Source organism: Pseudochaenichthys georgianus, chromosome 12 (genome assembly GCF_902827115.2).
Source record: "Pseudochaenichthys georgianus chromosome 12, fPseGeo1.2, whole genome shotgun sequence".
NCBI classification, from domain to species: Eukaryota; Metazoa; Chordata; class Actinopteri; order Perciformes; family Channichthyidae; genus Pseudochaenichthys; species Pseudochaenichthys georgianus.
Window position 1 is genome coordinate 12,623,565 of NC_047514.1, and position 27,947 is coordinate 12,651,511.

General features: G+C 40.1%; 2 protein-coding genes across 8 annotated transcripts in view; both read right to left on the reverse strand.

Moving 5' to 3' along the window:
- LOC117455998 (rab GTPase-activating protein 1) overlaps nucleotides 1–4,212 on the reverse strand; it is a 64,094-nt gene extending 59,882 nt beyond the window's left edge. For 3 of the 5 annotated variants that reach the window (XM_034095691.2, XM_034095692.2, XM_034095689.2), the window contains exon 1: nucleotides 4,064–4,152. Coding sequence is in view for 2 of the 5 variants with exons in the window: in XM_034095693.2 (XP_033951584.1) it covers nucleotides 4,064–4,198 (135 nt within the window). In the remaining 3 variants the exon portion in view is untranslated. Of the gene's footprint in view, nucleotides 1–4,063 lie in introns of all 5 variants that reach the window. The other 2 variants (XM_034095693.2, XM_034095690.2) reach the window with 1 other exon arrangement.
- A 649-nt stretch (nucleotides 4,213–4,861) lies between these two features.
- Nucleotides 4,862–27,869, reverse strand: rc3h2 (ring finger and CCCH-type domains 2). Of its 3 annotated transcripts, none has more exons than XM_034095688.2 (20): nucleotides 27,359–27,869; nucleotides 21,253–21,575; nucleotides 21,049–21,166; nucleotides 20,293–20,526; nucleotides 19,372–19,547; nucleotides 17,880–18,080; nucleotides 17,550–17,682; nucleotides 16,558–16,676; nucleotides 15,113–15,225; nucleotides 14,483–14,794; nucleotides 13,918–14,123; nucleotides 13,470–13,774; nucleotides 13,239–13,385; nucleotides 11,825–11,962; nucleotides 10,284–10,448; nucleotides 9,936–10,185; nucleotides 9,585–9,669; nucleotides 8,745–8,943; nucleotides 8,421–8,584; nucleotides 4,862–8,337 (listed from the first exon to the last, which is right to left on the reverse strand). In XM_034095688.2, the coding sequence occupies exons 2-20, from the start codon at nucleotides 21,481–21,483 to the stop codon at nucleotides 8,190–8,192; spliced, it is 3,444 nt and encodes a 1,147-aa protein (XP_033951579.1). In that variant the 5' UTR covers nucleotides 21,484–21,575; nucleotides 27,359–27,869; the 3' UTR covers nucleotides 4,862–8,189. The 3 variants fall into 3 exon arrangements, with proteins under 3 accessions (XP_033951579.1, XP_033951578.1, XP_033951577.1); XM_034095687.2 differs by having other exon boundaries at nucleotides 13,470–13,771; nucleotides 20,293–20,544; XM_034095686.2 differs by having other exon boundaries at nucleotides 20,293–20,544.
- Nucleotides 27,870–27,947: the final 78 nt, after the last annotated feature.

A 27,947-nucleotide genomic window follows, 5' to 3' on the forward strand; every position in this document is an offset into this window, starting at 1 on the left:
GACACTGACGCTGTCCGAAGAGAGGGAGGAAAAAGAGAGGCTCCGTGTATTTTATTATTATATTATATAGAGTCGTTATTCATTTGTTTTAAAGCTCAATAAATAACAAAGAAGACCTTTGACCGGCACTTTTATAATTTTGTCCGGAAGATTTAAACTTTAATACACGTTGACTGGCGAAAAACTCTGCCCGGTTCCCTCGGCCCCCACCGCGGAGAATAAACAGAAGGGCAACCATGACAACCATGCTTCTTCGCTGCTTTTGTGGAGGAAGTTACAGCGCCACGTACAGGCTCGGCATATGTACTGCAGCTTCTCCAGCGGTTGGAGCTAAACGGAGCGGTCTCGTGTGGAAAACACTATCCGGTGAATATTGCGTGTGGACGGAAGCTTTTTTGCGATTGCGTTTGCGTTAATCCTATGCGTTTAGCCGTTTTCGTAGTACCACCAGAAATTCCAGATAAGACCATAGTAATACAATTGCTATTCAACATGAATGCAAACAACTACTGTAAATGTTATGGTTAACATATATAGAAGTATATTTACTTTTAAAAAGGAACAACAATTGGGAGCCATGGGAGTCATGATTTTCCAATATACAAATAACTCATTTTAAAAGTATTCTTTCCCCACGACCTACTAGTGACTTCTTCCATATTACAATAGACCTTTAAGTCAAAACAAGGGACAGGCTGTGAGTCTAAGAAGTAGCAATGTTATTGTGAAAGGAAGTGAAAACCCTGAGGGAGAATACATTTGTGGGTGTTATGTTTAGTCTGCGCGCGCGCACGCGCACACACACACACACACACACACACACACACACACACACACACACACACACACACACACACACACACACACACACACACACACACACACACACACACACACACACACACACACACACACACACACACACACACACACACACACACACACACACACACACACACACACACACACACACACACACACACACACACACACACACACACACACACACACACACACACACACACACACACACACACACACACACACACACACCTGTATGAATAAACTGCAGTCAGTGGGTCATGAAGGATCTAAGATAGGACTGAATTATCTCTGATGTGTTAAATCGTAAAAACTCAACACCAACACAAAGCTAATATTTATTTCCTACCAATCAAAAAATGAAATGGTAAAATAATGAATAAGCACTTAAGCAGTCAGTGATTCATAACACTGATTAAAGTTGTCGCCCTCCAGGGTAGATGACTGGAGGTCTGAATAATTCAAAGGAAATGTATTCACTTGAATTACAGGCTTTATTAACTGTGTCTCAGGGTACGTCATTAAAGATCATTAAAGCAAACATTGACTTTTCTAAACTGAATTATTATCAGGGTGTTTTTTTAAGACAATTCGCCGTACAACACACTTGATGATTCTACATGCAACACTTTGGTCTAAGAAGGTCATTCACACTGGGTGACCATCACATAACTGATGCTTTATTGAATTAACAATAAAGCAACTCCATAACAAATCACAGAAATGTATAGAACGACTCCCTTAACATGGCGCAAAATACTCAATCTACTCCGCAGCACCAGATACTTTTACATGTATTCAATTGACAGATAATTATTTAGAAAAAAAATCAGTCTGTAAACACTTCTGCCAACCCTAATCTCCTCTCTTTAGAAACACAAATCCACAACAGTTGTATGAAGCCCCCCGCCATTTAATCTCCAACCGCTCCCCCATGACAGGTGCATCTGAGGGGCGCTGTTGGGACTTCAGAGCATTCAGGTCTCAGTACAAACTCAATTACAGAACGAGCTACAAACAGAGGGATACAAGGGGACGCACAGTGCTTCAAGCATTGGATGTACTCTATTAGCTTTTAAAAAGGAAGATATATTTATTATCGTATTATGGCTGACTTCAGAGAGGAAGCTGACATGCTGAAATTAAATGACAAGCTACATTCTTGGATCTTTTCAATTGATTTATAGAATTGCTTTCCATAATAACTTTAATCATATCAATAACAATGTATGCTCTTTTTTCCTCAGACGAAAATAACTGCACTTTATCATTGCATCGTATTGGGGACTGCTTTGATACAATTTATAATAAACAGGCATGCCTGAAACAATTATTGCAATATTAGAGGTGTGCATGTTTCTATATTGGATTTTGCCCAAATGTGATGGAAACTATATTATACTCACGTCGGCTTTGACATTTTTTTTATATCTGATGAAGCACTTTTCTTTCTTTTGGTCAATGTATCGATTGTTTGATTAAAGCAAATATGTGGTTTATGTGTTTGTGAATGTTTCCACTGCATTACTGTAATACACCTGGGTTTCAGAAAAGGGAACAGGAACAGTTAAATGAAGTGACAGTTGGCCTATGTGCCTAATATGCCACATTATTGACAGCTAGTTTGCTGCTGTAACTTGATTGTTGAGAAATATGGAATATCAGTCAGTACAAATGGATTCTTCCTCAACATTTGACTTTGTGTAGGCATACCTTTCACTAGGCCTTATCATTGACCGATTGACTGAAGCTGTGCAAACACAGATTTAGGTAAGGAAGAACGTCGCCTGGCATGGCACACGCTTTGAAATGTTATAATTAGGGTCAGAGAGGTTAGATTAAAAAAGATATCCTTGAAATATAAAGGAGTTAATAACATGACCAATATTTTACTCGCATAAATATACTGTTAGATTGTAACAGCATTGATTTTTGTTATTACAAAGAGTTTTGCTAATGGGCCTGGTAAAACATTTCAATGGGGTCATTCAGCAGACATGTCACAGATTGCAAACATCACCACAGACTTCTCAAAACAGTCCCTCCCCTGTCATGTAACAGAACTTCAACTACAAAGAAACAGCACGAATGTAATGGTCAACGTGCCAGAGTACTTGACTTAAGAGCATAGACTGTATAAAGCAAAAAGACAGATTAAAATAAAAAGTTAAATTACCGCCTTTAAGCATCTGTATTACAGTGATTGACTTCTACAATTGTAAACCAAGTTTTAGCGTCAAAGCTTGCTGTATATATCATGATTGGTTTTTATCTTGTGTTGTTATAATAATCAATAACATAACACTCAATTAGTAGCCTTTACCAAGCTATTGAGCTATCAGCCTTTTATAATGCAATTTCATATATGTTCTAATTATATGTGTCTCTCTATGTCAAATGAACTTACTATATAGAAAACAGACTGGTTGATTGTGCAGAATTATTAAATACGTAAATATGCCAAAGGAAATCCCAATACAGTTATCATAAACTATGCCAGCCTTTACAAACACTGTATGTCAAAAACTAAACAAATTGGAATGACATCCAGCTGTCATGTAACCCAAAATATTAACAGTGACAAATATGGATGCCAACATAAAGGATATGTGTTGCTTAACAATGTAGAGGACTTTCTGCTTCTCTAGTATTGTTAGTCTTCGTTTATTTGAGTTAGTTTTGTCATGTCACCGGAACACCACTTAATCTGGATACAAGCAATACTGCCAATGTCAATGCAGCCTGTCAAGCCTCAACTGACATCGATGCATTTCCAACTATATAGCTGTTTTTTTTAAAGATAATTCAATAAAACGTGATATCCTTTGCTCAATATCGTTGGGCTAGCCTATTGTAGCAAGCTCTTGTGTTAACTTATTGCCCGAGTTAGCCCTTCCAACCTGCCTATCGTTAGCAAATACAGCTACTCAGCATTCACCTATTCTAAATCCGACAGACATATTGAACTGAACAGGAACCATTTAGAGAAACTGTTCCGTCACTATAAAGCCAAGTGTTATGTAAAGGTGTTCGCAGTAATTTGGGGAATTAACACGCAGACTGGCCCTCGCTGAAGCCTTGAAACAGGCCATTACTGTGTGTAGCATGGGTAGCTAACGCCTGTTAGCCAAGCAACACTGGCAGTTAAAGCCAACAAACAGGTTTTTGATTCCATAACTGAAGAAACAGACACATTTTACGTTGACGGTGCATGTGCGTGTGTGAGTGCGAAACAGCTTACCTTTATTCCCACGGTTTTATTTATTCCAACGGCGGTGGGCACAACATTGCACTCTCCCAATAACATCAGCAGCCAACAGCATCCAGCCGAGCTGTAAACACAAGCCCAACCAACCTGCAACCAACCCCCTGACATCCGCACTGCGCATGCGCCTGTCAGTGCCCCGGTCGCCTGTGCTGAGGGAGGGGAAGTGATGACATTACCTAACGACATTATGCTCACCGACAGAATGTCTTCTCAAGTCAGTTCGAGACTGAGACAAGTCGTAGTTAAAAAAAGATAACAGACTTAACTCAAATGTGTTAAGAGTTAAGTCTCCTCAACTTGTGTTGCAGTCGTGTAGCCCCTCGTGCCAAGGCTAAGTTGAGTCACAAGTTACAACCTATGGTCACAACTCGGCAGTGGGCAGGTGCAAGTCTTCAACTAAGTCATATATTTTTAAATGTCAATGTATTAAGTGCAATTGTATAATATTCATTTGTTAAATGACACAGACATAATTGTCCAAGGGGGAAGAGCATTGAATTAAGCATCTTCTAAAAGTCCATATAGTTCCCATTTAAAAGGGTATTTAAAGTTAAATAGTTCGATGAACATGAATAAACCCAATTCATAAAACATATTGGAAAAAGAATAGAAACTTTTAGCGTTCACGGAGTAGAGACAGCATAGGAAATATAGTTAAGAAATGCTGCCTACCCTGACTTAAATTATTGGCTAAAGTTAAATGAATTGGTTATCTCATGCTTCCTATCATAGTACTACATCAACAAATAATGACAGGAACCACACAAAACATGTTTTTCTGTTTGTTTATTGTGGCATGCATTTAATGTGCCTTTCCATATTTCCATCTCTTAGTGCAACACATAAGCCTTATGCTGCTCGGCCAAGCTGTCTGTAATTCAGTGTAATACAGATGAACGAGCCATAAAATGCACAGAATATTCAGTCAGTTAACAACACTCAAACAGTTTCATCGATCATTAAAAAGCACATAAATCATTCTCATCGTAGGTTTGACTAACTCCAGCCCTGCATTACCATAAGGTCAGTAAAAGGGATTCCTTTCACAATGTGATATTTCCAAGGAAATAAATGGAATACGTAACAGTATTATTTATTAGTGGGACATTTAAGATATGCTGTCTCTTAGGAGTTTACATTTTCCTCATTCTGAAACATTACACAACTGCCCCAAAGATTTAAACATTTAAATATATCTGATTATCACAGGTCGTATAAATGAGCGTCTATAATATAAGTCCATCTAATGATGGTGCCAGACCGTATACAATGACAGATGTGTACCATCTCATAGTTAATTTACATTTCAATCGAACAATAGATTTGCAAATAAAATGTCTAATACAGACATGAATAGTCAGAAAACATCATATGTCTCACGATCAACAAACAGGCTTTTCCCCCATATAATATAGAACAATGAGACACTTTTTTATCTAATAAAAAACTTCAGCTAATTCTCAATTCAAAACAAAGAAGCTGACTTATACCCAGAAGGAAAAATACCACAACACCAATCAAATGTGGTAATAACAATAATAATCATAATATAATCTCTATCAAACAAGAATTCATTTTCATGAGCAAACGAGTAAAATGCTGCAAGCAGACTTCAGCACTTGACGTGGCCACACAGTGGGCATGTGCAGAACTCTTACAGCGCTGGGTGTGTTGTATCACAACTACAGAATCATCAATACTCCTCCGCCATCACAAGAGGGACTATATCGCATGCATGAAGCAGAATGCAGGGCGGATGGATTGATGGGGGGGAGGCAAAGTTGGGTGTGGGGGCATAGTGCACACGCTGGCAGTAAATGGGTAGGCAGTGCAAATAACCACTACAGCAGTGCTCTGGACACTTTGATGGAAACGGGGTGTATCACTTCAATACTCACAATACTGCTTTTACTTACAGTAGTGCCCAGCCCTTCCCATGGGTGCAGGAATAGCAAAGCCAATATTGATACTGAGAGGCAAAAGCAAAGTAAACACTGGCAAACAATATTATCTGTAACGCTTTGAATGGAAGGGTGGTTTATCAACAAGTGAAATCCAGGTTAATACTTCCACAGAATATGTAAGCGATGAATATAGTAAAAACAAAAGCAGCTGAGCAAGTTAAGTCTTCCCTGAGCGATTCAGACGAGAACGGATCTAGCCTCCTCTTATGGAACAAAGCAGAAATACACAAGAAGTGTGCTCAACTAAGCCTTTCCCTCCTCACATAGTTTACACTGGAGGGTAGGAAAAGCTGTCGGAAAATAGCAGGGATTGTACGGTACTGTACACGACATGGCACTTATATGACTTCAGAGGTGAAGTTGTAAACAGATGCAGAGCGACAGTAGCTGAGCTAATTTCAGGACTTCATCTCAGAAATAAACCCTACAGAACATTGGACTTTTCAATAGAGTATTACACCAAATTGTTCATTCCAATTCTTCCCTACAAAAAAAAAAAAAGGTTAACCAGACCACTAGGTTAATTAAGTTTTAACTTGAAACTCGATAAGCAATCCTGACACGTACGGACATTCTGCCATCCTCTAAAATGAGATTGGAAACTGGAACGATTCTTCTTTTCCTTTACAAATCTTATAAGATTTTTAAAAAGGGTGTTATAAAACCCATGACTTTTAAATCTTGTATATGTAGGCTGGGTCCAGGTGGGCTGGGCTTTATGTAAATCACCCACAATGCACAAAATGACAGTAAACAAGACAGTGTAATGCATTACATGGCAGGCAAAACACAGAGATACATCAGACAAGACGATACATTTTGTCTGTTTGTGATGTAAAATATAGCAAACAAAACAAGAGTAACAAAGACCCTGATACAAAATACGCCGGCAAACAACTTCACGGAAGTTAGCAATGCATCAAATAAAAGAAACCAAAGACTTTTAAAAAGTTAAACAAAGATACAGCGTGAAGAAACACGAGAAGTGGTGTTTCACATAAGCTTCAGTTTAAAAACATGACCTCTGAATATTGTTTACAGTGTACGTTAAGGTGACCAGACTGGAAAGCACACCAAATGCCATGAGCTTACACACAAATTGGAATTTCCAGTTTTTTGAGATCAAGGGAACAGCTCTGAAACAGGACAGGTGTCTGACAGCGTAGAGCCCAATGTAACACCGAGGTAGAGGAAGGCAACTGCAATGCATGTTTGTGTCTACTGTGTGTGAATGTGTGTGTGAGAGAAAGAAGGAGAGCGGTGAGACTTCCGTGGTATTAAATGCTAGAACCACTACTCGCACAAAGAGCAAAACAATAGTTGTTTTACAAGATTGTTGTGAGTTAATGTGGCCTGTATACAAATCGACTCACATCTTTGTTTTGTTTTCTTCCCTTCTTACCTCCAGTGATTAATACATTAGGTTATGACTGTGATTGTGTTGTGTGATATCATGACATGACTCAGGGTTCCACCTGTAATAATGAGCTTGTGCCCTCTTTTCTCCATAGTGTACGTTGGCTTATGGAAATAAATGCATTACAAAGTAAAAATATAGCAATACTATTTCAATATAATTGTCAAATATTCATTCATGGTGTCAACAAGGAATAAATAATTACTGTTTTGTTAAATTGTTGATAATCAATGCTACTTGCAAAAAAAGTTAGAATAAGTAGAGGAAAGGATTAACAAAGAATCAAATCCTGCAGTTAAATGAGTGGCTCTTATGTGTGTTATGGACACTGTGAAATGTCATGAAAAAAATCATGTTGAATAACAACAGACTAAATCATGTGTCAGGCAAACAAATGTAAAGGAAGAGATGAAGATGTTGTGAAATCTCCAGCCTTTTGAAAAAGTGGTTGAAACTGAAAACATGGAAAAGTTCAGCATTAGAGCGAGGGGATCTGTGCCTTCATGGGAATAACATTGATATCTTTATGGAGCTGTATATTGGCAATAATAGCCAACTAGGGGGCAGGATGGTTTTCTGTTGCCTTTTACAATGTGTCGCAGCACACATTTATTTAGGCGAATGATTGGTAAAAGCTGGAAATTAATGGTATTCCCTTTAACCAGGATCTGATAGCCACTCAGCTCTCGCTTGGCGCAATGTCTGACTTTGTGTCCCCTTAGCTTCTATTGAGCAGCATTTCTGTCCCGGGTGTCTCAGGACAAGCCCGGGTGGAAGTGTCCCCCAGTCGAGGAGATCCAGTCCGCAGGACTAGCTTGCCAACGCCAAGACCTCCTGAGACAAAGCCTCCAGGAGATAAAGACTTCCTGAAAAGCAGAAAGAATTGAAAGTCAAGGACAATTCTGACTAAAGATGACACTTTGAAACACCAATCACTACAGTAATTCACCTGAAGGCCATCTTTTTCAGCAGGTGAGTGTCCATATTTTCAGTCAGAGGACCTTCTGTTTGGGAGTGCTCCTCCACAGGAGAAGAGAGGAGAGGAGAGGAGCAGGGTGGAGGGAGGAAGTGGGAAGCATCCTGAGACTGTAGGGCGGCCAGGTCTAAAGACTCCTGAGAGGCAAAGATAAAAAAAAAAACAGGAAGTGAATGAATTGTAATAAAACATACCATCAGAAATAATCAAGCAACATCACAGACTGAGTGTGGATGTGTTTTTTTCACCTTACTATGTGGTGCATCTTTCTGGTGATATGTACACAGTGATACCAACCTGAGACTTGATCTCTGAATCCTCCATGTCTAGAGCGCAGAGTTCGAGCTCGATGTCTCGCTCCGGGTCCGGTTCGCTCTCGGCCCGGCCACGCTCCCGGCTGTAGGCGAACTGACGTGCCTGAAGGTCGGACGCGATTTTCTCTCCACTGCTAATGGACGTTCGACGGCAGTGAAGATCTGATGCACAAAGCTGCTCGCTAAAACACAAACAGAGAAAGACAAATGTTCCCTTTCGATTTATTAAATACAGTACATTAAAAGGTGTACGCTTCTTGGAATCAAAATCCTGGGCATAAGTCAAAGATAATGGTAAAGTAAAATATAAATAAATACACTGTGTTGAAGGTCTGGTAATTTAACACAATTACAGCACAGTGTTAAAATAAAAATGGTCTATAAAGTAGCCTATTGGAAAATATGTTGACGTCATGCAGGGCTTTCCTGACTTATTTTCTCTGCTGCCCAGTGGGTTTTTAGCAACCAACTGGCTGCGCTATATTTAGTCTGACCACAGAGAGGAAACCACTGCAGCACAATGAGATAGAAGAGAGGGATGAGAGAGGACGAGTGAGAACAAACGTGTTAAGAGCAATCAGGAAGCAACTTCCATGTGTAACCAGAGTGGGAGAAATGTAATCAATGCTGTGAAATGACCTCAGTCATGTTCACATCATTCTTTGCAAGCAGAACCTAAACAAGTTTTGTGTTTTCCTGTTCAATTCCCACTTCTTTCCATTTGGTTTGTCTGTGTAGATCAACAACATGTAAGACCTGAAGGTGAGATAGATGCTAAAAAAAAGATAATTAAGAAAGAGATGAAAGTGTCAACATGTTGTACCTCTCTAGGAAACTGGAGTGGCTGGAAGAGTCCGATCCTCTGGAGCTCCACCTGTAGTCGCTGTGATCCAGGTAGTGGTTGTAATCTTTGAGAAAAACAAAGAAACATTTTTAAGAATGGACACTGAAAAAAATCAAAGAAACATTTCTGTTAGAATAAAAAAATACATAAATATGAGTCACGTTTTATGCATGTAAGACAAGGAAAAGTGCATCAGTTTGACATCTAACTTCAATTACAATAGTTACTTAGAAACAAAAACTAAATATCAATAAACAAGAAAAAGAACATAAATACAATAAATAAATACATTTATAATTGTAACATTGAAGGATTTGTATGGCACCTAACCTTTAAAGTTGATGGGTGTGGTGTTGGCACTCCCCTGGCAGGCCGTGGCTTGGATGGGGTCGGTGGTGTGGTAGCCCGTGCGAGATGCTCTGGATATGGCCCCCCACTTTGAGATAATGGGCCCCTCACTAAAGGGAATGATCGGGTCCTCGTCTTTCATGCGCCGATAATGATCCAACGAATGCAGCCATCTTTTCCCGACACCACTACTGCTCACACCACCTCCTCCACCTCCGTTACTGTCCAACTCCTGCATGAGCACAACATGGGTGCTGTTAGAAAAACATCCAAAAAATGCCGCAGATTTTAATATTGTTTTCAGATGTGTGTCTGCGGGAAGAGTCTCACCGAGTGCTCTGAGCAGGAGTGAGCCGATGTGTGTGCGAGTGTTTCAGGCTCAAAGGGGCTAAGGCAGGTGCCGATGGTACCGCAGGACCACGGGGAGTAGTGGGCTAAACTCTCCTCGCCTCTGAACCGGCACCCCATGCACTGACCTCCGCTGCCCTCCACATGCTGAAAGAGGGAGACATATTGGAAAATGAAGGTGAGACACACAGAGAAAAATTTGTGAAAAAAATCTGGTGATCCATTTTGAAGTCTGATTTAAGTTCTGTCTGTGTTTAACACTTTAGAGCAGGGGGAACAGAAGGTTTTGGAATGATAAACTTTCTAATATATTTGTTTTCCATCCGTGTAAACAAGTAAATAAAAGTTTGGGCACGTAAAGTTTTCTTATAAATATGGCAATATTATTCTTGATGCTGTTGTAATACTCACTTCAACTACAAGAGGCACAATTGCACCATTAACCACATTTTTTAGATAAGGTCTTTTCTCTTTTCTTCTGCAAAAAATCTTTTTTTCAGCCGTTTTCACAGACGACAAAAAAGGAACTTAGGAAGATTATCCTGACAAGAGCTTCGTAGAAACTGATCTCATGTCACAAACACAGGAGAAAAAACAATTTAGATCAAACTTAGAAAATGATTTACCAGAATTGTTTTTCTTCTGCAGTTTGCTCAATAAATAAGACACTATTAACTCTTAATATTTTGCTGTGTAATCTTATTTGTATATATTGTTATATAATTATACAATGACAGTTGTGTTGGCACAATGGCTCAGCAACAGGCACTGCAACCTTCACCAACTTCCTGTTGGGTGTGCCTGTTTTTTATATGCTTAAATCTATGCTCCAGACTCTAAATTGCACAGAAATGTGAACATGAGTGTGTATTGCAGTCAATGTATATTTAAAATAAGAGGTACATAAGCCTTTACGCTCTCACTGCCGGTGCTGACCTGTTGCCACTCTGCTGCCATCCTTGTGGCACGCACCAGATTTTATTTAATAGAAATAGCTAGTCTTTTCCTGATGCTCTTTTTAAGTGTTTTTTCATACAGAGACATTCAAATGAAATCAAGATCAGGGTGCAAACACTTAAACATTCCTTGTTTCTTTAATGATCTCTGCATGTTAAAGATGTCTCTGACGTGCTTTCAAACAAAGCTTTACTCTGCTGAAAGTCTGAGTCACTGCTTGTTACAGTCTTTCCTCTCTCTCTCTCTCTCCCTCTCTCTCTCTCACACACACCCCCACACATGCCACAGTTTTGAATTGCTATGATATCTCCCTCCACAGTTGCTAAGCAACTATCTCCCACTTATAGCATTGGGCACAGCTGAGGCGCACGCTTTTGGGAAAGGAATTCGATCTTACATTAAAATGGTAATATACAAAACCAAGGCATTACTCTCAGTTTCAGGTGGCTGCACTGACACCATTAACAAACCGGTCATGGTGGCATTTTAATTGCAATTGTCACAACTGTAATCTGTGATGCTCTTTTGTGCGTGTAGATATGGCGTATCTCTTTCTTGCCCTTTACCTCTGTACCAAAATCGATGGTGAAGATGGGGGAGGACTGGGAGGGCCTGTTGGCGTTATGATGGTGATGATGATGAGCCCACTGTTCCTGCTTCCTCCTGAACAAATCCTCGTAACCGAGAGGAACGCGGCCATAATCCTGAAAAAACAGGAAGCGTGTGGAAGAAAAAAGAGAATAGATACTTGTAATGAAAAAATTATAATATTTTTAAATGTTGAGTTTAGTGATGATGCAATCAGGTAGCCAACACATCTCACTAAAGCCACTCAGAACCAAATCAGACTGCCGGTATATGCATTACTAAACAGTACTTTAAGTTTTCAGTTAAATCAGATTTGTGATCTATCTTCCCCAATCTTTTCCGAACTTGATATGCTCTGATTGCATTTTATGTTTGTTTTAGGTCTAGACTTCAGGGTCGGACAGAGGAGGATTTCTGAAGATGTGGGGGTGGAAGCAATAAAGCTGTCCAATAAAAAACACTAGAGAGCTCTTTATTAAAATGATGATATTATAGTAGGTATCAGTGGATTTGCATTAGCTTAGCCTTAGTGTATAACATAAGGCTCTCCCAGCATACTGTACATACAGGTGGTGGACACAAAAGGTTTGTTGAACATATTATTATACTGAATTGAATGTAAAGGTATTTTGTTTTCTCCAGAACAATGGAGAAAATATTAAATGCACGCTGCAAATATCTAGAGATTATGCCTTACTTGGACCTAATTTAGCTTAAAATAAAGGGTATTTTGTACTATACTGTAGTACTGCAGCAGTCAGTCTGAAACTGTAATGCTATATGATGAAATGAGAAGAACAGAACAGAGTAGGGGAGGCAGAAACATATTTTGGTGAGAAGTGGGAGGACTACAGAGGAGGATGAAGCTGCAGCTCTGTGGCTGGCAAGGGAAGGTGGATGTGAGATAATATGTGGGTGTAAAAAGGAGAAACTGAAGGAAAAGGTAATGTGGAGAAAAATGAAGCATTCAATCTGTTGCATGTACGACAGGCCAACATGGATTAATACAGATTTTCCACTGGAAATCTAGTAATGAAAACAGACAGGAATTTGAATATAAACCTTGGTCGAGAGCATTATTCTTTTAATTATGACATGGATCAATGTGGATTATCTCCTTTATAGCATGCCCTATTATTCATAATTAAAATTCACAGTCTTTTAAGGTGTGACTGCCTGCACTCCTACTACGAAGGTTGGATTAAATGTCACTCAAAGAAATGGGTGAACCTTTAGAATAACCAACAATTAGTCGAGTGAGATCTATATATGTATTTAATCTAAAACAGCAGTTAAATCTTAGGTGTGTTATCTAAAATCAAAATGTTCCAGCCAATATGGAACGGGGACAACCCATTGCCATAGCTACAAGATGTGCATTATTTTGCCTACCCTGTGTAGCCCTGCACGGTGTTCACTTCCGGAGCAGTAGTTGCTGTCGAGAGAGTTGAATCTCTCCCTGAGTGGAGGCTGGTAGACGGAGGAATGCAGCACTTCCGGAGGCAGCGAGTTGCTCCTGGCATCCTCCCTGTGGTACAGCTGTAAGAGATAATAACCGTCATTACTGGTGTTGTCACATAATGACCAAATTAACAGTTACATGAAAATGAACAGAGGGCTCACCTGAGGCCTCCAGACTCTCCTGCTGTCGTAGAGCGGAGCATAAACACCGTGAGCAGGAGCCAGAGGGCCGTACTGAGGCTGCCCCGGGTGGTGGTGGAAGGCAGGAGGTCCCATCCTATCTCGGGGAGGGAAGCCCGAAGAGGAGGAGGAAGGTGGGTGTGGTGCATGTGGGTCATTTGGGTAGGAAGATGGCGGAGGGCCAATCGAGGGCGGGAGAGAGGATTCTGGGACGTTGGAGGATCGAAGGAAGCGAGCCATGCAGGGTTTGTGAGGAGGATGGAGAGAGGATTGGTAGTAGGAACCTGCTGGAGAGGAAGAGGATGGAGAGAAAATAAAGGAAAAGAACAGGAGAGGAGATTAAGGAAGAGAAGAGAATATTCATTTCCACTTTTTCCCAAGACAACAATAACGTTTTTTAAATCAAGCTTTCACTTTACAATGGACTCACAGGTTGGTTGATAATGTGGCGTGTCATATGCAGAGTGGGGCTCCTGATAGTACAGCTCTGACGCCTGAGAAGGATGTGATGCGCGCAGCACAAACTGACCATGTTTGGGCATAGAATCGCCACCATCACCCCGCCCCCCTGCTGTTGTCAAGGGAGATGACGCTGAGGAGTGGCTGACCGGAGTCCTGGGAGGGGAGATGGGCTTCCTGAGTGACACAAAGAGAAAGAATGAACACATGAAAGGCTCTTATGATGTGTTGGAGATAGATTCCCAACATCATTTTTCTGCCACAATATGCAAATATCCCATGTGTGAAAATCCAGATATCAGGTGACATGTAAATGATGAGACTCAATTCAATTAGTCATGTGATATGCATTGTAATAAAAAAAAAAAGGATGCATGCTTTTATCCATTTATTTAATGTTGAATTTTAAACTGTTTAATAACATTTCTCTATTGGACTCCACATGAACTGCTATTAAGTCATATTAGACTGGTCCCTGGTTAAAAATTCAACATGAGAATACAAGAATTAGTGTAAAAGTGGATACAAAATCATACTTTTCAGTTGACCCCGTGTTTCTGCTGGATAGCCCGTTGGACCCATTAGCCCCATTGGATCCATTTGGCACCGCCCTCTTTATTTCCTCCATCATGTCAGCCCCTCTGGAGATCAGTTGTGGGTGAGTCAGGCAGGGCACCCCCTCTGTCAGGGAGGCCATGTCCTCCCCTGTGTCTTGGAGCCCTTGCCCCACGCCTGCAGACAATTCCTCGTGGATGCCGCCCTCCATGGTGAAGGTTTTACCCATAACCCCTGGAGACAAAGGGAATGCACGGCCAGCGCTGATGCTCTTCTTGTTTCTCAGTCTGAATCTGAGAAAGAAAGGACATCCAGAACAAAATAAAGGGTTATGTTTTGCGTAGAGAACATCTTAATAAACATGTGATTAGATATGTGCACTGAGAACCTCTTGTAATCCGAAAAATCTCATTTAAAAGGGAGACATGATATTTTTCATGTTCAGATAATTCAGTCAATAAAGTTTCATGATCCAGCTATAAAGCATACTAACTGCTATGGTTGAACAGGCAGACTTCGGTGAAACATTCCTCTTTTTATCTTTCTATTAATGCAAATTCTATCTGGAATACACTGAGTCTCTTTCAGAGTGTACGCGAGTGAGCACTTACTTCTCCAGTTCATCCTGTGTGTGTGCAAAAGTACAGTTGGTTCCTCTGGGACAGCCTCCCTGCTGACGGAGGTCTCTGCACATGCTGGTCTTGTACTTGCTGTTGGCCTGAGGCTGACAAATGCACAGATACAATTTACATTAATAGCCAACTATTGATTAGAAGTCTAAAAATAAAAAAGGCTAAAATGTACATATGATTCCAAATCTGAAATTGTAAACTGCGATCATACAACATAATCAGTTATAGGTATAAAATGAATGTCAACATCAAGAAGTTAAAGTTTAGTCTTAACAGTTTTTATATGTTGGTCATTTCATACATTATGGTAGTAGATGTTGAAATGAAAATGAAAATTGAAATGAAAAAGTCGCAAAATGTCCCAATAGATGTCAAACAGATGTCACAGTCAAAGCCCACAAACAGGTGTCGGCATACTACAAAGGATTTGCTGCGTAACACCATAAAACTTAATGAAACATGATCATGAGACTTTCATTTCCTTTACGGTGCATTCTGGATGGAAAACAAATGTTTAGTTTTTGCCATTTTTGAAACTACTTGGCTCCAAAGCAAACACACAAACAGATATCCTGGTTTACAGAGCTTATGACGAAAGCAATATAGTGTGTTATACTATAGTTTTTGAAAAGGAAAAGGTTAATTCCTTTGATAATAATACACACAAAGTATTAGTACTAGTGATGTTTCAGTTTGATGGCATATCATGGGGTCTTCTTATTACTATAATAATTTTCCCAAAATTAGTTTTTTTTAAAACATAATACATCTGCTTGCTTACAGTATAACAATTGTTTGCCAAACCCTAACCCCTAACCCTGCCAATACACAGCCCTACACAATTTTAAAGTTTGCTTTCCACCTCTCAATACAGTATGTACGGGATAGTGGTGTTCTAATGGATAGTGAGGTGGGGTGAAGATCGGAAGGTTATGAGTTCAAATCCCACCAGGAACACCACCACTAGTGTGCCCTTGAGTAAGGCACTTAGCCCTTAGTTACTCCAGGGAGAATGTCCCTGTAATTGGTAATTGTAAGTCGCATGGGATAAAAGTGTCAGCTAAATGAAATGTAATGTATATGATAAACAATGATAATGAACCAAAAAAGAGTTAAAGCCTCTAATCACTCCACTATACTGTATGCAATATAAAAAAACAGTTTGGTCTTTGCAGCTGCATTATCTGATGTTAGGTATTTTATTGCTGTGATATCTGCAGGGTAATGTCGCTTTAACTATTTTAGAAGCCTGAAGGAAGTGTACAGCTAGACCCTGAACTTTTTATCTTGCAGCTCAATGGCCTTCCAGGGTGCCAGGATTTACTATTCTAGACCTTTTTCCACTTGGAAAAAGTTATGTTTAATATTGCTCACATTTTCTTTAGATCAATAGATTTTCCAATATTTCCCTTTCGGCAGTGTACCTGTGGAGTGTCATGGCTCTTTTTGCTGAAGTTCTGTATGAATTCCACAAGTCCATGGACCACCAACTTCACAGCTAGCATCACACTTTCCAGCTCCTCCCATGATGGTGCCGGGACATCTGCACACAGATCACACACACACTCTGTTCACAAGAGATTCTCACTCAAACACTCAGATAGCAGCAAAGCTAAAAATAATTTAAGTATTAGGTATTATTAACTCTCTAGCTGACTTGTTTTTTGGATGAAGACAAATGTACTTTTGTCATTATAGCCGTTATACCGTATGCTAACCAAAAAAACTGACATTAAAAGAAAATAACATATTTAATGGTGTAACATGTTAAGAGAAAAATGTAAAAAGTCTAAGAGGGTATTCAGCCATTGCTAGCAGCTCTGTGAGGCTGTTCTAAGGCAGAGCGATGCTTTAAGCTAAACGCTAGCTTTAGCATGAAAATGTAATAAACTGTTCTTTATTTCAGGTCAGTTTCAGGTTCAAGTTATTGCACCCATTTTACATTTTGCAATAGAAGCTACGTAAAAGAATAATTAGTACAGGAGTACCTTGTCATGTTGCCAGAAGGGACAAAGTAAATAATGATAACATAAAAACTAACCAGAAAACCACAATACATTTCTATTGCCATAATATTTTAAAAATGCTTTAGTTTATTGGTTTAGTTGTCAAGGACCATGTACAACTGAAACTAATACACTTCACATATAATTTAAATTTATATTTATACTAGATACTGTATGCTAACTCATTTATTTGTGTTGTGCTTTCCTTAATACATATTTAACCCAAGATGAATGTGTAGTTTTAATCTATTGTTATGCTTTTAATTAGCAATTTGGTATATGACTGTCAGAAGGGGCCTATATTCATCACTTTTCAATCTCATTAATCCTTCTGGAATATGACAAGCATATGAATCACTCAGAGTCATTAGCATTCATTCAGGTGAATGCTGATAAACAAACTGACGTACCTGGGTTGTGGTCTATGTTGGCGAGCAGCTCTAGGTGCGGTCTAAGGCTTGTGAGGTTGGCGGGGTCCCCTGTCCTCTGAAGTACGATCGTCAGTTCCTGAACGCTCTTTGCAAACGACTCCGGAGACTGCAACTGAGGCAGAGGATAGAAGAAGAGAGTGGGTCTTTAAAAATAATAAGATGAATGTATTTCTCCTGTTTCTGTTCGGCAGAGACTTGTTATACTGTACCCACCATTTGAAATTTGAAAAGTGGGTTTAATAATGAAAGCAGAAAGTTGTAGAGGAAAGAGCCTCTTAGTAATGATGGGCATATGAATCATACTGGTACCTTGTCTATAATGGACTGCATATGTGATTTATGGACCAAGTCTCCGTACAACAGAGAGGACCACTGCTCGGGGGAAATCCGTAGTCCCGCCTCCATGGCGATGTGGACGATCTGAGCGTCATGTTCTCTCCGGAGAGCCTCGTACGTTCGGAACTCTTCTTTCAGCTGCATCAGCGAGGAGTCTTCATCCCGCTTAGTCACCTGACAGACGATGGACATAGAGGGAATACGAAAGAAGGAGGAATTGAGAGGCAGAAAGTGTGGAGAAACATAAGGAAGAATTTAAACTAAGACTAATTCGCAACTACCGTGTGTATTTTGGCAATTCAATGTTTTCAACAAGTAAGCAGTGGCGAACCGTCAGGGCCTTCAAGGTATTTAGAGAATACCCTGGAACACTCAGATAAAACAAACTCGATTTAATTATATAAATAAAATGTATATAAAATGAATAAATGAGAATCGTATCTGTGTTGTTGATCTGTAATATTACAGTGTTACGTTGATTTGTTTGTCCTTCTCTGTGGGGGGTGTGTGTGTCTACAGAAGGTCCAGGTGTGATAGACACGGTTCACCACTGCAAGTAAGTATGTGGTGTCTTCAGACTTGCAAACTCATTTCAGATCATAGAAAGGGATTTCCCCTTCTCAGAATCTGCCCTATGAGTAATCATCATAAGACACCAACACACAACCAGCCGTGTTACTTACAATTATGCAGTGCTAGCGGGTCAAAGATATAATCAAACAGAATCAGATTTCATCATTATTGGAGCTCTTGCTACTGTCCTTCCTCTTGTCTGTTTTCTCTCTGTTCCTGCACTTTGATGTATCTTCCTCTGCATCTCTGAGCTGTCTGTCTCTGTTTCTTACATCAGAAGCAGATAGCTGGTATGTCTGCCCTACCAGCAATGTCTGTCATCAGATAGCACGCACATAAATACACGCATGCACAGAGTAACATACACAGACACCCATATCCGATATGTAATATAAGATATTTGTAGTTTGGGCAACCCATTTAGGGAGTAATAATACTTAAATGTCAGACAGGGTTAAGTTACAGTGGAGCTCAATGAACAGCTGAAAGGGGATTACCAAAGCAGACACTAAAAAACAACTTATTTAGTTAACTAGTTAGAAATAGGTGGAAATAGTTAAACTGACCAGAATAAATGTTATGGAGAGGCTGACATGTAAAAATGATACTGTTATATGGAGAACTATCTCTGCAGTAATAATATGTAGTTGTAAATGAGGATCTATTTAAATATCCTTGTTTTAATGAGGTAATTTATTATGTCTTGGGTACTTTTTGGGCCGCAGCAAACTGAGGATCTTTTGTTCAGTTTGACGCAGATAAGAACAGGAATAATTGATTTTTTATATTTAATAAAGAATTTGTGCAACTTGCTCACATGTCCTTGCAAGTGCACATATGTATGTGTTTGGTGTGAATGTGTGTATAATATATTCAATCATGTTGCCAGTACCTTGAAGCAGGAGGCCCTGTAGAGAAGCTGCACCACGTGCCCTATGCTGGTTTTGGAGGCCTGGGGGAAGCGAGCCTCGAGCTTTTGAACTACAAACAAAACTAACACCTTCCTGGACAAAGCTGAGCCGTCCTCCAGAGCCAGTAAAACTAGTTTCAGAGCGTCTTCTTGCATAGCTGGGGAGGAACAATAGAACGGGAAGACAACAAGGGGTGGGGATGGTGGGAGCAGGAAAGAATACATATTTGTTAACTAAAGATTCAAACAAACAACGCATTTAATTGTACTACAAAGACGTTGTTAGAGCTGGTGAGTTGTCCTCAGACTCTCAAGTGAACTCATTCTGTTATCATGATGAAAATCAGAATCTGCCCTATGAGTAATCATTACAGGACACCGGGTACCAGCACCAGCAGTCTGTTTTATGATGCTATCTAATGAGGAAATTCAGAAGGGACACAATGAGTCCCGTCAACTGAATTTACACCAAACTGCAAAAAAGCAGTCATAAATCCTACAGGTTTATTTTGATAGCAGCAATAAAAGCAAGAGTATACTTAATTGTTCTTAATTTGTGTCATGAGGCTCTTACTTAGAAGTTATAAACAGGTTATTCATTATAAAAGTGAACATCAAGGCAACCCTTTTAAATCAAAGTGCTTAAAAAACTTCTAATTGGTCACCTTTAAAATGTGTTTCAAAGTTCTAGTTTGTGATAGCTAAAAGACAATATGCAAATGCTTATTCCTTACTTTCAAAAGGCTAACAAAAGTGTCCTTTGGATCTACTAACACATTCTATCTGCCTAAAATAGCATTAAATGTCTTAAAAATGACACATATTCCCTTGCTAAACAAATCTATATGGAGTATGATGTTTATATCACTGATGTATGTGTTCTGTATGATTATGCAAACATACCAGGACCCAGGAACTGGCAGCCCCGCGCCCTCACCGCTGCCCAGAGGTTGGCAGAGAGCTGCTGAGGGTTCTGGTGCTGGAGGATGAGCTCGGTTACGGTCCGTTCTCCCAGCGACCGGCCGGCCCGCACCGCCCGCACACGGCCCTCCTCCTCCACCAGCTGGCAGTTCACCAAGGTCACCAGCTTCCTCTGCATCGGTCGGCTGAGCACGCTAGGACTCAGAGTCGCCACACCTGCAGAAGGTGACAGTTCTGTGGTAAAAAAAATGAGGCTATTACTGTAGTTATCAGTCATTTTTTTATTGAATTGATTTTCTCTATATTTAACTATTTTACAACCAGCTATGTATCTATGTGGCTTTAGAGGAGTCTTCAGTGAATGGATACGCCTGGAAAATTTACTTTACATTATGCTTCTTTGTAAACTAGTACTGTAGATGATAAGAATTGTCCAAATTATTAAATTCGGCAATGATGATGCACAGTGACGTCACAGAATTGGCCGAAAAAACAAACGGAAACCGCTGGTCATTTTCATCGAGGTTCGTCTTTATTTTCTGGTTTCACAGAAAGCTGAATTTTTCCTCAGTTCCATAAAAGCACAGATTTCAGGCGTCATGAGAAGTGTGAAAAGGATAAATGCCAAGTTGCAAAGTGTAGCCCACGCACATTTATCATCAAGATTTTCATTTTATAGATGTCCACAAACATTAAACAAAAATGTGCCATCAAAAACGGATATGCACACACACATACCCTTTGCTCCGCTGATGGGTTTCAGGTAGAGAGCCAGCTCTTCAACGCACACCTTGCACGCCTCATAGTTCTCAACTTCTGCTGCACTGTTCAGGCTCACCGGTTGCACATCTGGGACCTAAGTAAAACACATCATGAGCACTCAAAAACACACAAACATGTCACAAGTTTTGACACAAACATGCCTTTATTTTTTTTACTCACCTGAGCTCCAACCAGCTGCAGCAGGGCACAGTTGACCGGCAGCAGGTCGATGTCAGTGCTGATGGGGGTCTGGTCGAAGGGGCAGGCCTTGCGGTGCAGCTTGTGGAGGCAGGTCTTACACACCGTGTGGGAGCAGCCCAGGCTGATGGGCTGGTGGCTGCTGCTGTCAAACTCATTGTAGCAGATGGGACAGGACAGGAACTCCGTCCACTGGGCCGCCTGCACTGGCATCCTTCCACCACACCACCGAGGGGGGCTCCGCCGAGCTCAGGGGGAACGCATGTCAACGAGCCCTGACAACAGCTCCCGCTCGCCGATGATGACTGTGAAGAACAGCACATGAAGTTATAGCAGCCATTTTGAAGAGACACATTATGTCACAATACTGGAAAAACATCTGAAGGGCCTTAGAGTTGCAGCCAATGAATTGTATTAAAGATTTCCTTATGGACAAGAGATAGTAAAAGGCCTGATACATTTAAGAAAACTCTCTGCCACTACTATAGTATTATTACAAAAAAAGTATTATTGTTAATCGACTAACTGTTTCAGCACTACAATAGATATAATCCCCCACATGGTATGACTCAACATAAGAATGATTATAGTGTGCCAGTCATTATTATTATTGTCATTATAATACCATAACTTCAACTATAGGTACACCAAAAAAAGAAAAGCATTACTTTCTGATATTCAAAAAAATAGCCTTCACCATTCTATTGTTTAAGAGCCCTTAAGCATAGCTATGTACAAGTGCTCTCTGTTTGGAGATGCAGCTGCTTGAGCAAATATTTGTAGCCAGCCACCACAGCTTTATAAATCCACAATACTTTAGCTCTAAAATATTCATTAAATGTGACTAAAGTAGACTACTAAAGTAGATAGGATCCGCAGTGTCCTGTTTTAGTACAACTAACTCTCAGTTGTCATAGACTGGCACAATGCCACACGGTGAGACATATATATCTGAAATAAAGAAAAACAACTCTACTTATTTATTATAGCATCAAAATTAAACATCCATAAAGGAACAGACAAATAATTTTGCATTGCTATATAAAGTATTGTGTCTTAGAGCTTCAGAAAGGATTGCAGAAAGGATAAAAAGCAAAGTGGAGGAGTAAAAAATAAAAAAAGGTGTGATAAAAACGCAGCCTGTAACTGAATAGAACAATGAACAGATAGATATGTGTGAGGCAAACATCATAAAAAAAAATCATAAAAATCTGCTCTATTTGAAATGTAGACTTCTTGAATTCTGGTCACTTCAGTCTAAATTATTCTACTTTTTTTTCTAAGGGTTCTTCTTGTCAAAGTGTCAAATACAATATTGCAACCTCATTGTTTGCTACTTGATGCATTATCCAATTAACTAAAAGCGATTTTTTTTTTTTAAATCATCCTTCTGAATATGCTAAGTGTTTTTGACACCTTGTACAGACAGCCAGCACCTGTTGCTTTAGAGCCTGTTCAAACTGTTCTCCAAAATAACAGCTGGCGCCCTCACAGTGCCTTCATTTAATGGAAACAAATGCTATTCAAAGAGGTTTAGAGAATACAGTAAAGAAGTAACACACACAAACACAACCAGTACAAATAAAGGAGATTAGAGAGAATAAAGAAATGAGCATACATGGCTTGATCAGTTTTGCAAATATGCTTCAACAAGCATGTGTTAAAAAAAATGATATATATAAAAGTATGTATTTGTATACTGTACACACTGTGTTTCCAGGTCCCAATGAAATAAAACGAACTGCAAACACTATCTGGAACATTAACGAAAAAGGTTCCACCAAGTGTTCTTGATTTTTTCTGACCTTAAAAAACAACCTTCTATGGCAAGCAAAATATCAGATCAAATACAATATGCACACTAGCAGCCTCGTGAAAGGGAAAGATGATCGCAGCAGATTGCATTCTGAGCTTCACCACATAATGTATTGTATTTAGATTTTACTCATAATATGTGGCTTCATGCCATTTACGCGCCTTCCAAACCGTCCGCAGCGCGCGGTGCCCGGGTTGCCCCCTTGGCCGCGTGGAACGCTCCACTCTGTCCTCGCGCGTCATATTTCCTTCTGCAAGGAGCTCGAATATAATATAACACAGATTGCGGCTATAGTAGCTCGCAAGCTCCTGATCCAACGTCTGAGGAAGAGTGAGGCGACACTCAGGGTTCAGGAGAACGTTTGGGGACGATGGTGGAGGTGGGGAGTTTTATCTTGGCGCCAGAGCCTGGATGAATCTCTCCTCCTGTGTATGTGCAGATTAGGGAGGGGTGCAAACTATGAGTGCAACTGTTCACCATGATATACTAGCTGTACTTATAGTGACAGCCACCTGTTCCTGCTCTGAGCAACTGCTGCATCCTGTTTTTTTTACTGGCAGTGCAAAAATGGCTCCTGCACACATGGCTGGATTCAAGCCTGCACACCAAAGTGACCTTCATTATGCATAAGTACATTACAGCACATGGAGAGTCCATAATATCATGATGTACACAAGACTTCCATTACTTGCATGAATGGACCAATGACTTGTGTGATATGCACACACATAGCCCGCATAGTCATGAACAAGTCTTGTGACAGGGAGCAGTGCGATTGTCACGGGAGAACTCAACTTCCTCATCAGACTCTTTTTCTCCCTGGCTGTTTTTTTAAACAAGAAAATCGACCTTTGAGCTCTGTTTTTTTTCTTTCCAAATGGTCCTTGCCTGTTACTCTGCCTGAACTGGTTTGTAGTGTGGGAAAACTTTAGGACGTGCTATCGAAAAAGAACCAGCACTTTAAGCGTCCACTTTTAGGAGCAAAGTTTCCCCTTAAACTGTTGGAAGTAGGCTGCGGTGGCACCCACTTTACTGAGAGAGGGATGAGAAGTACATTGTGTCTTTACAGCCAACAGTTGGCCAGCTATCATCTGGCTCAGGACACTTAGTCCTCACTTAGCCCCTTCTGTATGGGGGGAGGGCATCTGGAGTTTCCTTTGGCATGTGTCATAAAGAGACAGACAGACTGATATAGAAAGATTGCTTTAAATATCTGTTCTCAGAATATTGAGGTGAGAACATAATAGTAAGATGTTTGGGACATCCATCACTTTATTTTTCAGGGTAAAGGTTGATGTTCTCACATTGCCAGCGAAAGGTCGGGGAAGAAATATATCAAAACTGGTGCAGTCTTAAATCACTACAGTGTCTGCAAAATATCTAGCAGCTAGAGTCATTGCTGTTTTCCTTAGAAATTGGGACCCTAAAAAAACACCAACAACAAAAGGAAGCAGAATATTGCAGCGGGCCAATGGGAGGCTCATCCAAGTGGTACACACCCTCATGCAGGCTTAGGTTATGGTTGGAAGTTGTAGGAATACACAGTATGATGGACGGATGTGACTGTTTTGGGTTGTCACACTTAACATCCGTGTAGTTTGCATCAATTTATGATTGGGCTCTGGCATGACATTTAACAGTTGTTCAGTATTTCTGTAGGCCCTGTGGATATAGAGCTAGCACAGTTAATCTAATGTACCCATAGAGAGAGACACACATCAGCGCCACATGCATCTGAATAAAGAAGGTGACTAATTGGTCCATGTGTTATGTGGAAAGCAGAGTGTTTGGAGACAAAACAGGCAAAACATTGTTTTTTTCAATGCACTGGGGTAATGTAAGAGTTACAAGAGAACATCAGCAGTTATTTCACTATGTTTTTCTATTAACGTCTATAGATTTCATGAAACTTGTAATACAAAAAGAAATGTATTCATATATTTAATCAACTATGGGGAAGCTTTATGATGTTACCTATAAGTTAAAACATACTCTAGCACGTGTAGTGTCTCCCCTTAAGCCAAAAACATGTATACAAAATGTGAAATGTTCAAACTGACATCTTATATTAGTTCTGACAGCTGTAAGTCTGAGGCCCTGTCATACCTGAGTAGTGTAAGACACATACTGACATGAGGATCTGTTTTGCATATCGTCCCTCACTCTCTCTCTACTGTCAATATCAACTGTCAACTGACAAATAAAGTCAAAAACATGTCAAAAGATCAATCTAAATGTAAGCTGTAGCAACAACCAGTAGCGACAATAAGAGGAGAGCAAGCATGCGTCTTCAAATGTACCAAAAGTCATGTTCAAAATCATCCCAAAACTATTGGCTACTCGTGCACGCATACAAAAAAACACACTGAGACAGACACCACTACTGAGCATGAGCTTGACCTGAAGGAAAGGAATATGACGACTGTGTGTGTGTGTGTGTGTGTGTGTGTGTGTGTGTGTGTGTGTGTGTGTGTGTGTGTGTGTGTGTGTGTGTGTGTGTGTGTGTGTGTGTGTGTGTGTGTGTGTGTGTGTGTGTGTGCGTGCGTGCACATGTGTGTGTAGTATGGTTTGTGATGTCACTGGAGCAGTTGGTACTTTTACTAGAGATACACATTTATAAAAACCAGATAATTCCAAAAAATTCCTCATATTAGGTTGTGACAAAACAAAGATCCCATTCTATTATTTAAGACAGTATACTGTAACCAATACTGTAATTTGAATATTTTAAAATATACAGTAAGGTATCATTTGATATTTCAACAATTTCAATAGTTCCATGATTCACTTTTCGCTCGCTCTTGTAAATGTGCTACAGTAATACACTTTTTAATTCCCACTCAATGTGTCTGGCAGGCCCCTCTACAGCATGATCTGCAACCAGAATTTTTACATAAACTTTATTTCATTGCCTTCATCAGCCTTCTGGGAACAACTCTGTGGGTAAAGCACAAGAGTGAAACTTCACACCCACCACAGTGATACAAATCTCTGTCATTAAAGTCAAGCAAGGTAAGAATAATACACATTGAGCTCAAATGAAACAATACTGCTTTTTGTTGTAGAGGAAATGTCTGTTTAGAAGTATAACAGCTTTCAATATCAGAGGCAGCGCCGATCAGATTAAAAGGGAAAGTAACAGGTAACAGGTTAATGGTAAAGAGAAAGTTAAACTTAAACACTGATGATGCTTGTTAAACTTAAAAAAGATTAAACAAGCACACCATCTACAGTATAATGAACACTGGGAAGTATTCATTACAAAATATGGATGCAAGCATTGTGCAACAAAATAAATCATCATATTTTGGAACACACATTTTGAATTTTGTTTGTATGGAAGAATAATTAAGAGCAGATTGTTTTTCTGTGATATTTGAGAGTTTCATTAAATGATGTATAACAGTTGTTTTATGTCTGCTCAGTGCTCACTTGTTTTTGAGAGTACATTGGGGGAGTCAGTGATTATTTATTCATGTTGCCTGTCATCACAGTGTGGGGGTCGTGTATGAGCATGGTAGGCAGGGCAACTCACCAGCTACTGTACTATACAGCACATATATTATTGGCATACATTATTGTATTATCCTGTGAGATATACGTACATGTCTGCAGTAACAGATGCCAGGGTTATGCAATATTATGTTGACGCAGCTAGGGATAATATTGTTTGAGTATCCAGTTACTTCCAGTTGCAAATCAGCAGGTTATAGAATAACCTCCAACATGACAGACTGCTGCAAACTTTATGTCAGAGCTGCATTTCAGACTCAAGTCTACAGTTGGTCATATGCAACAACTAGAGTTGTAAACACCTCTGCTATGGCTCAGGATTCCCTTTGAGAGTAAAAGGGTTGTCCAAAGGTTGGTGCAAAATCCCATTATCACTTTGGAGGGTAACATAATAGTCTCCACCATTGCACCATCATATCTACAATATTGTGTTGCTTTAGAGCTTGACTGCCTCTACTCTAGATAACCCTGGTTCACGAATCTGAGTGTGAGCAATGGGCCCATATCTTAAATATAATACGCCTTCGTTCTTATTATTCCCTCAGTTGCAGGAATTCACATTGAGCTGGTAGCCGAATAGTTCTAGGTTTAATTATATCATTTATGGAAATCTTCAGCAGTTAATTTATTTCTTATTTCACCTGAGGAAAACATAACCATGAAAACAGTGCTATTCTGAAACAAAAATGTCATAGGCTTTGCACACGTCAAACAAAATCACGAAGAAAAGTAGCGCGCACCTCTGGAGAAGTCACTTACCTCACGCAGCACACCACAGCAGCAGAATACACATATTCATCCACAGAAGCGCATCAGAATACAAAAAAAATGATGTATCAGTTGTTAGAAGCCAGCAGCAGGGAGATAATTCTTAACGTTGAAGCGAAATGCCTCTGCGTCTCAAAGCATTAGCTGCCTTGCCTTGGTCTATCCTCTGCCCCCCTTTCGATGGTACATGACGGTTCTCTCAGGTACAGTGAGCCTCACTCTCTCCGTCTGATGAACCGAGGCTGAGAGGAGATGGTGGTATCGCTCCGCCGGTGATGGTGCCTGAACTGCGCCTCAGCCTCACCGCCGGGCTGCACCCAGGCGGAGACCTGCTGCACACGCATCCTGCATACTCTGCCTGAGACACGGTTATGTTCACTCCGACAGTTTAACAAAAATGCTTTGGAGTAAAATGTTCGATAGAGTTGCGTGGGGGCACTATTTTAATATTGTGAGCAAGGATAAAAAGATGTAAAGGGGCCGGCAAGCCGGAACAAGCCGCTTTTCGAGGCGTGGGCTGTCTGCTTTTAAAGGAACAGAGGATGCGCTTCGACAAGTGCGCCTGTCAAGAGGAAGTTCA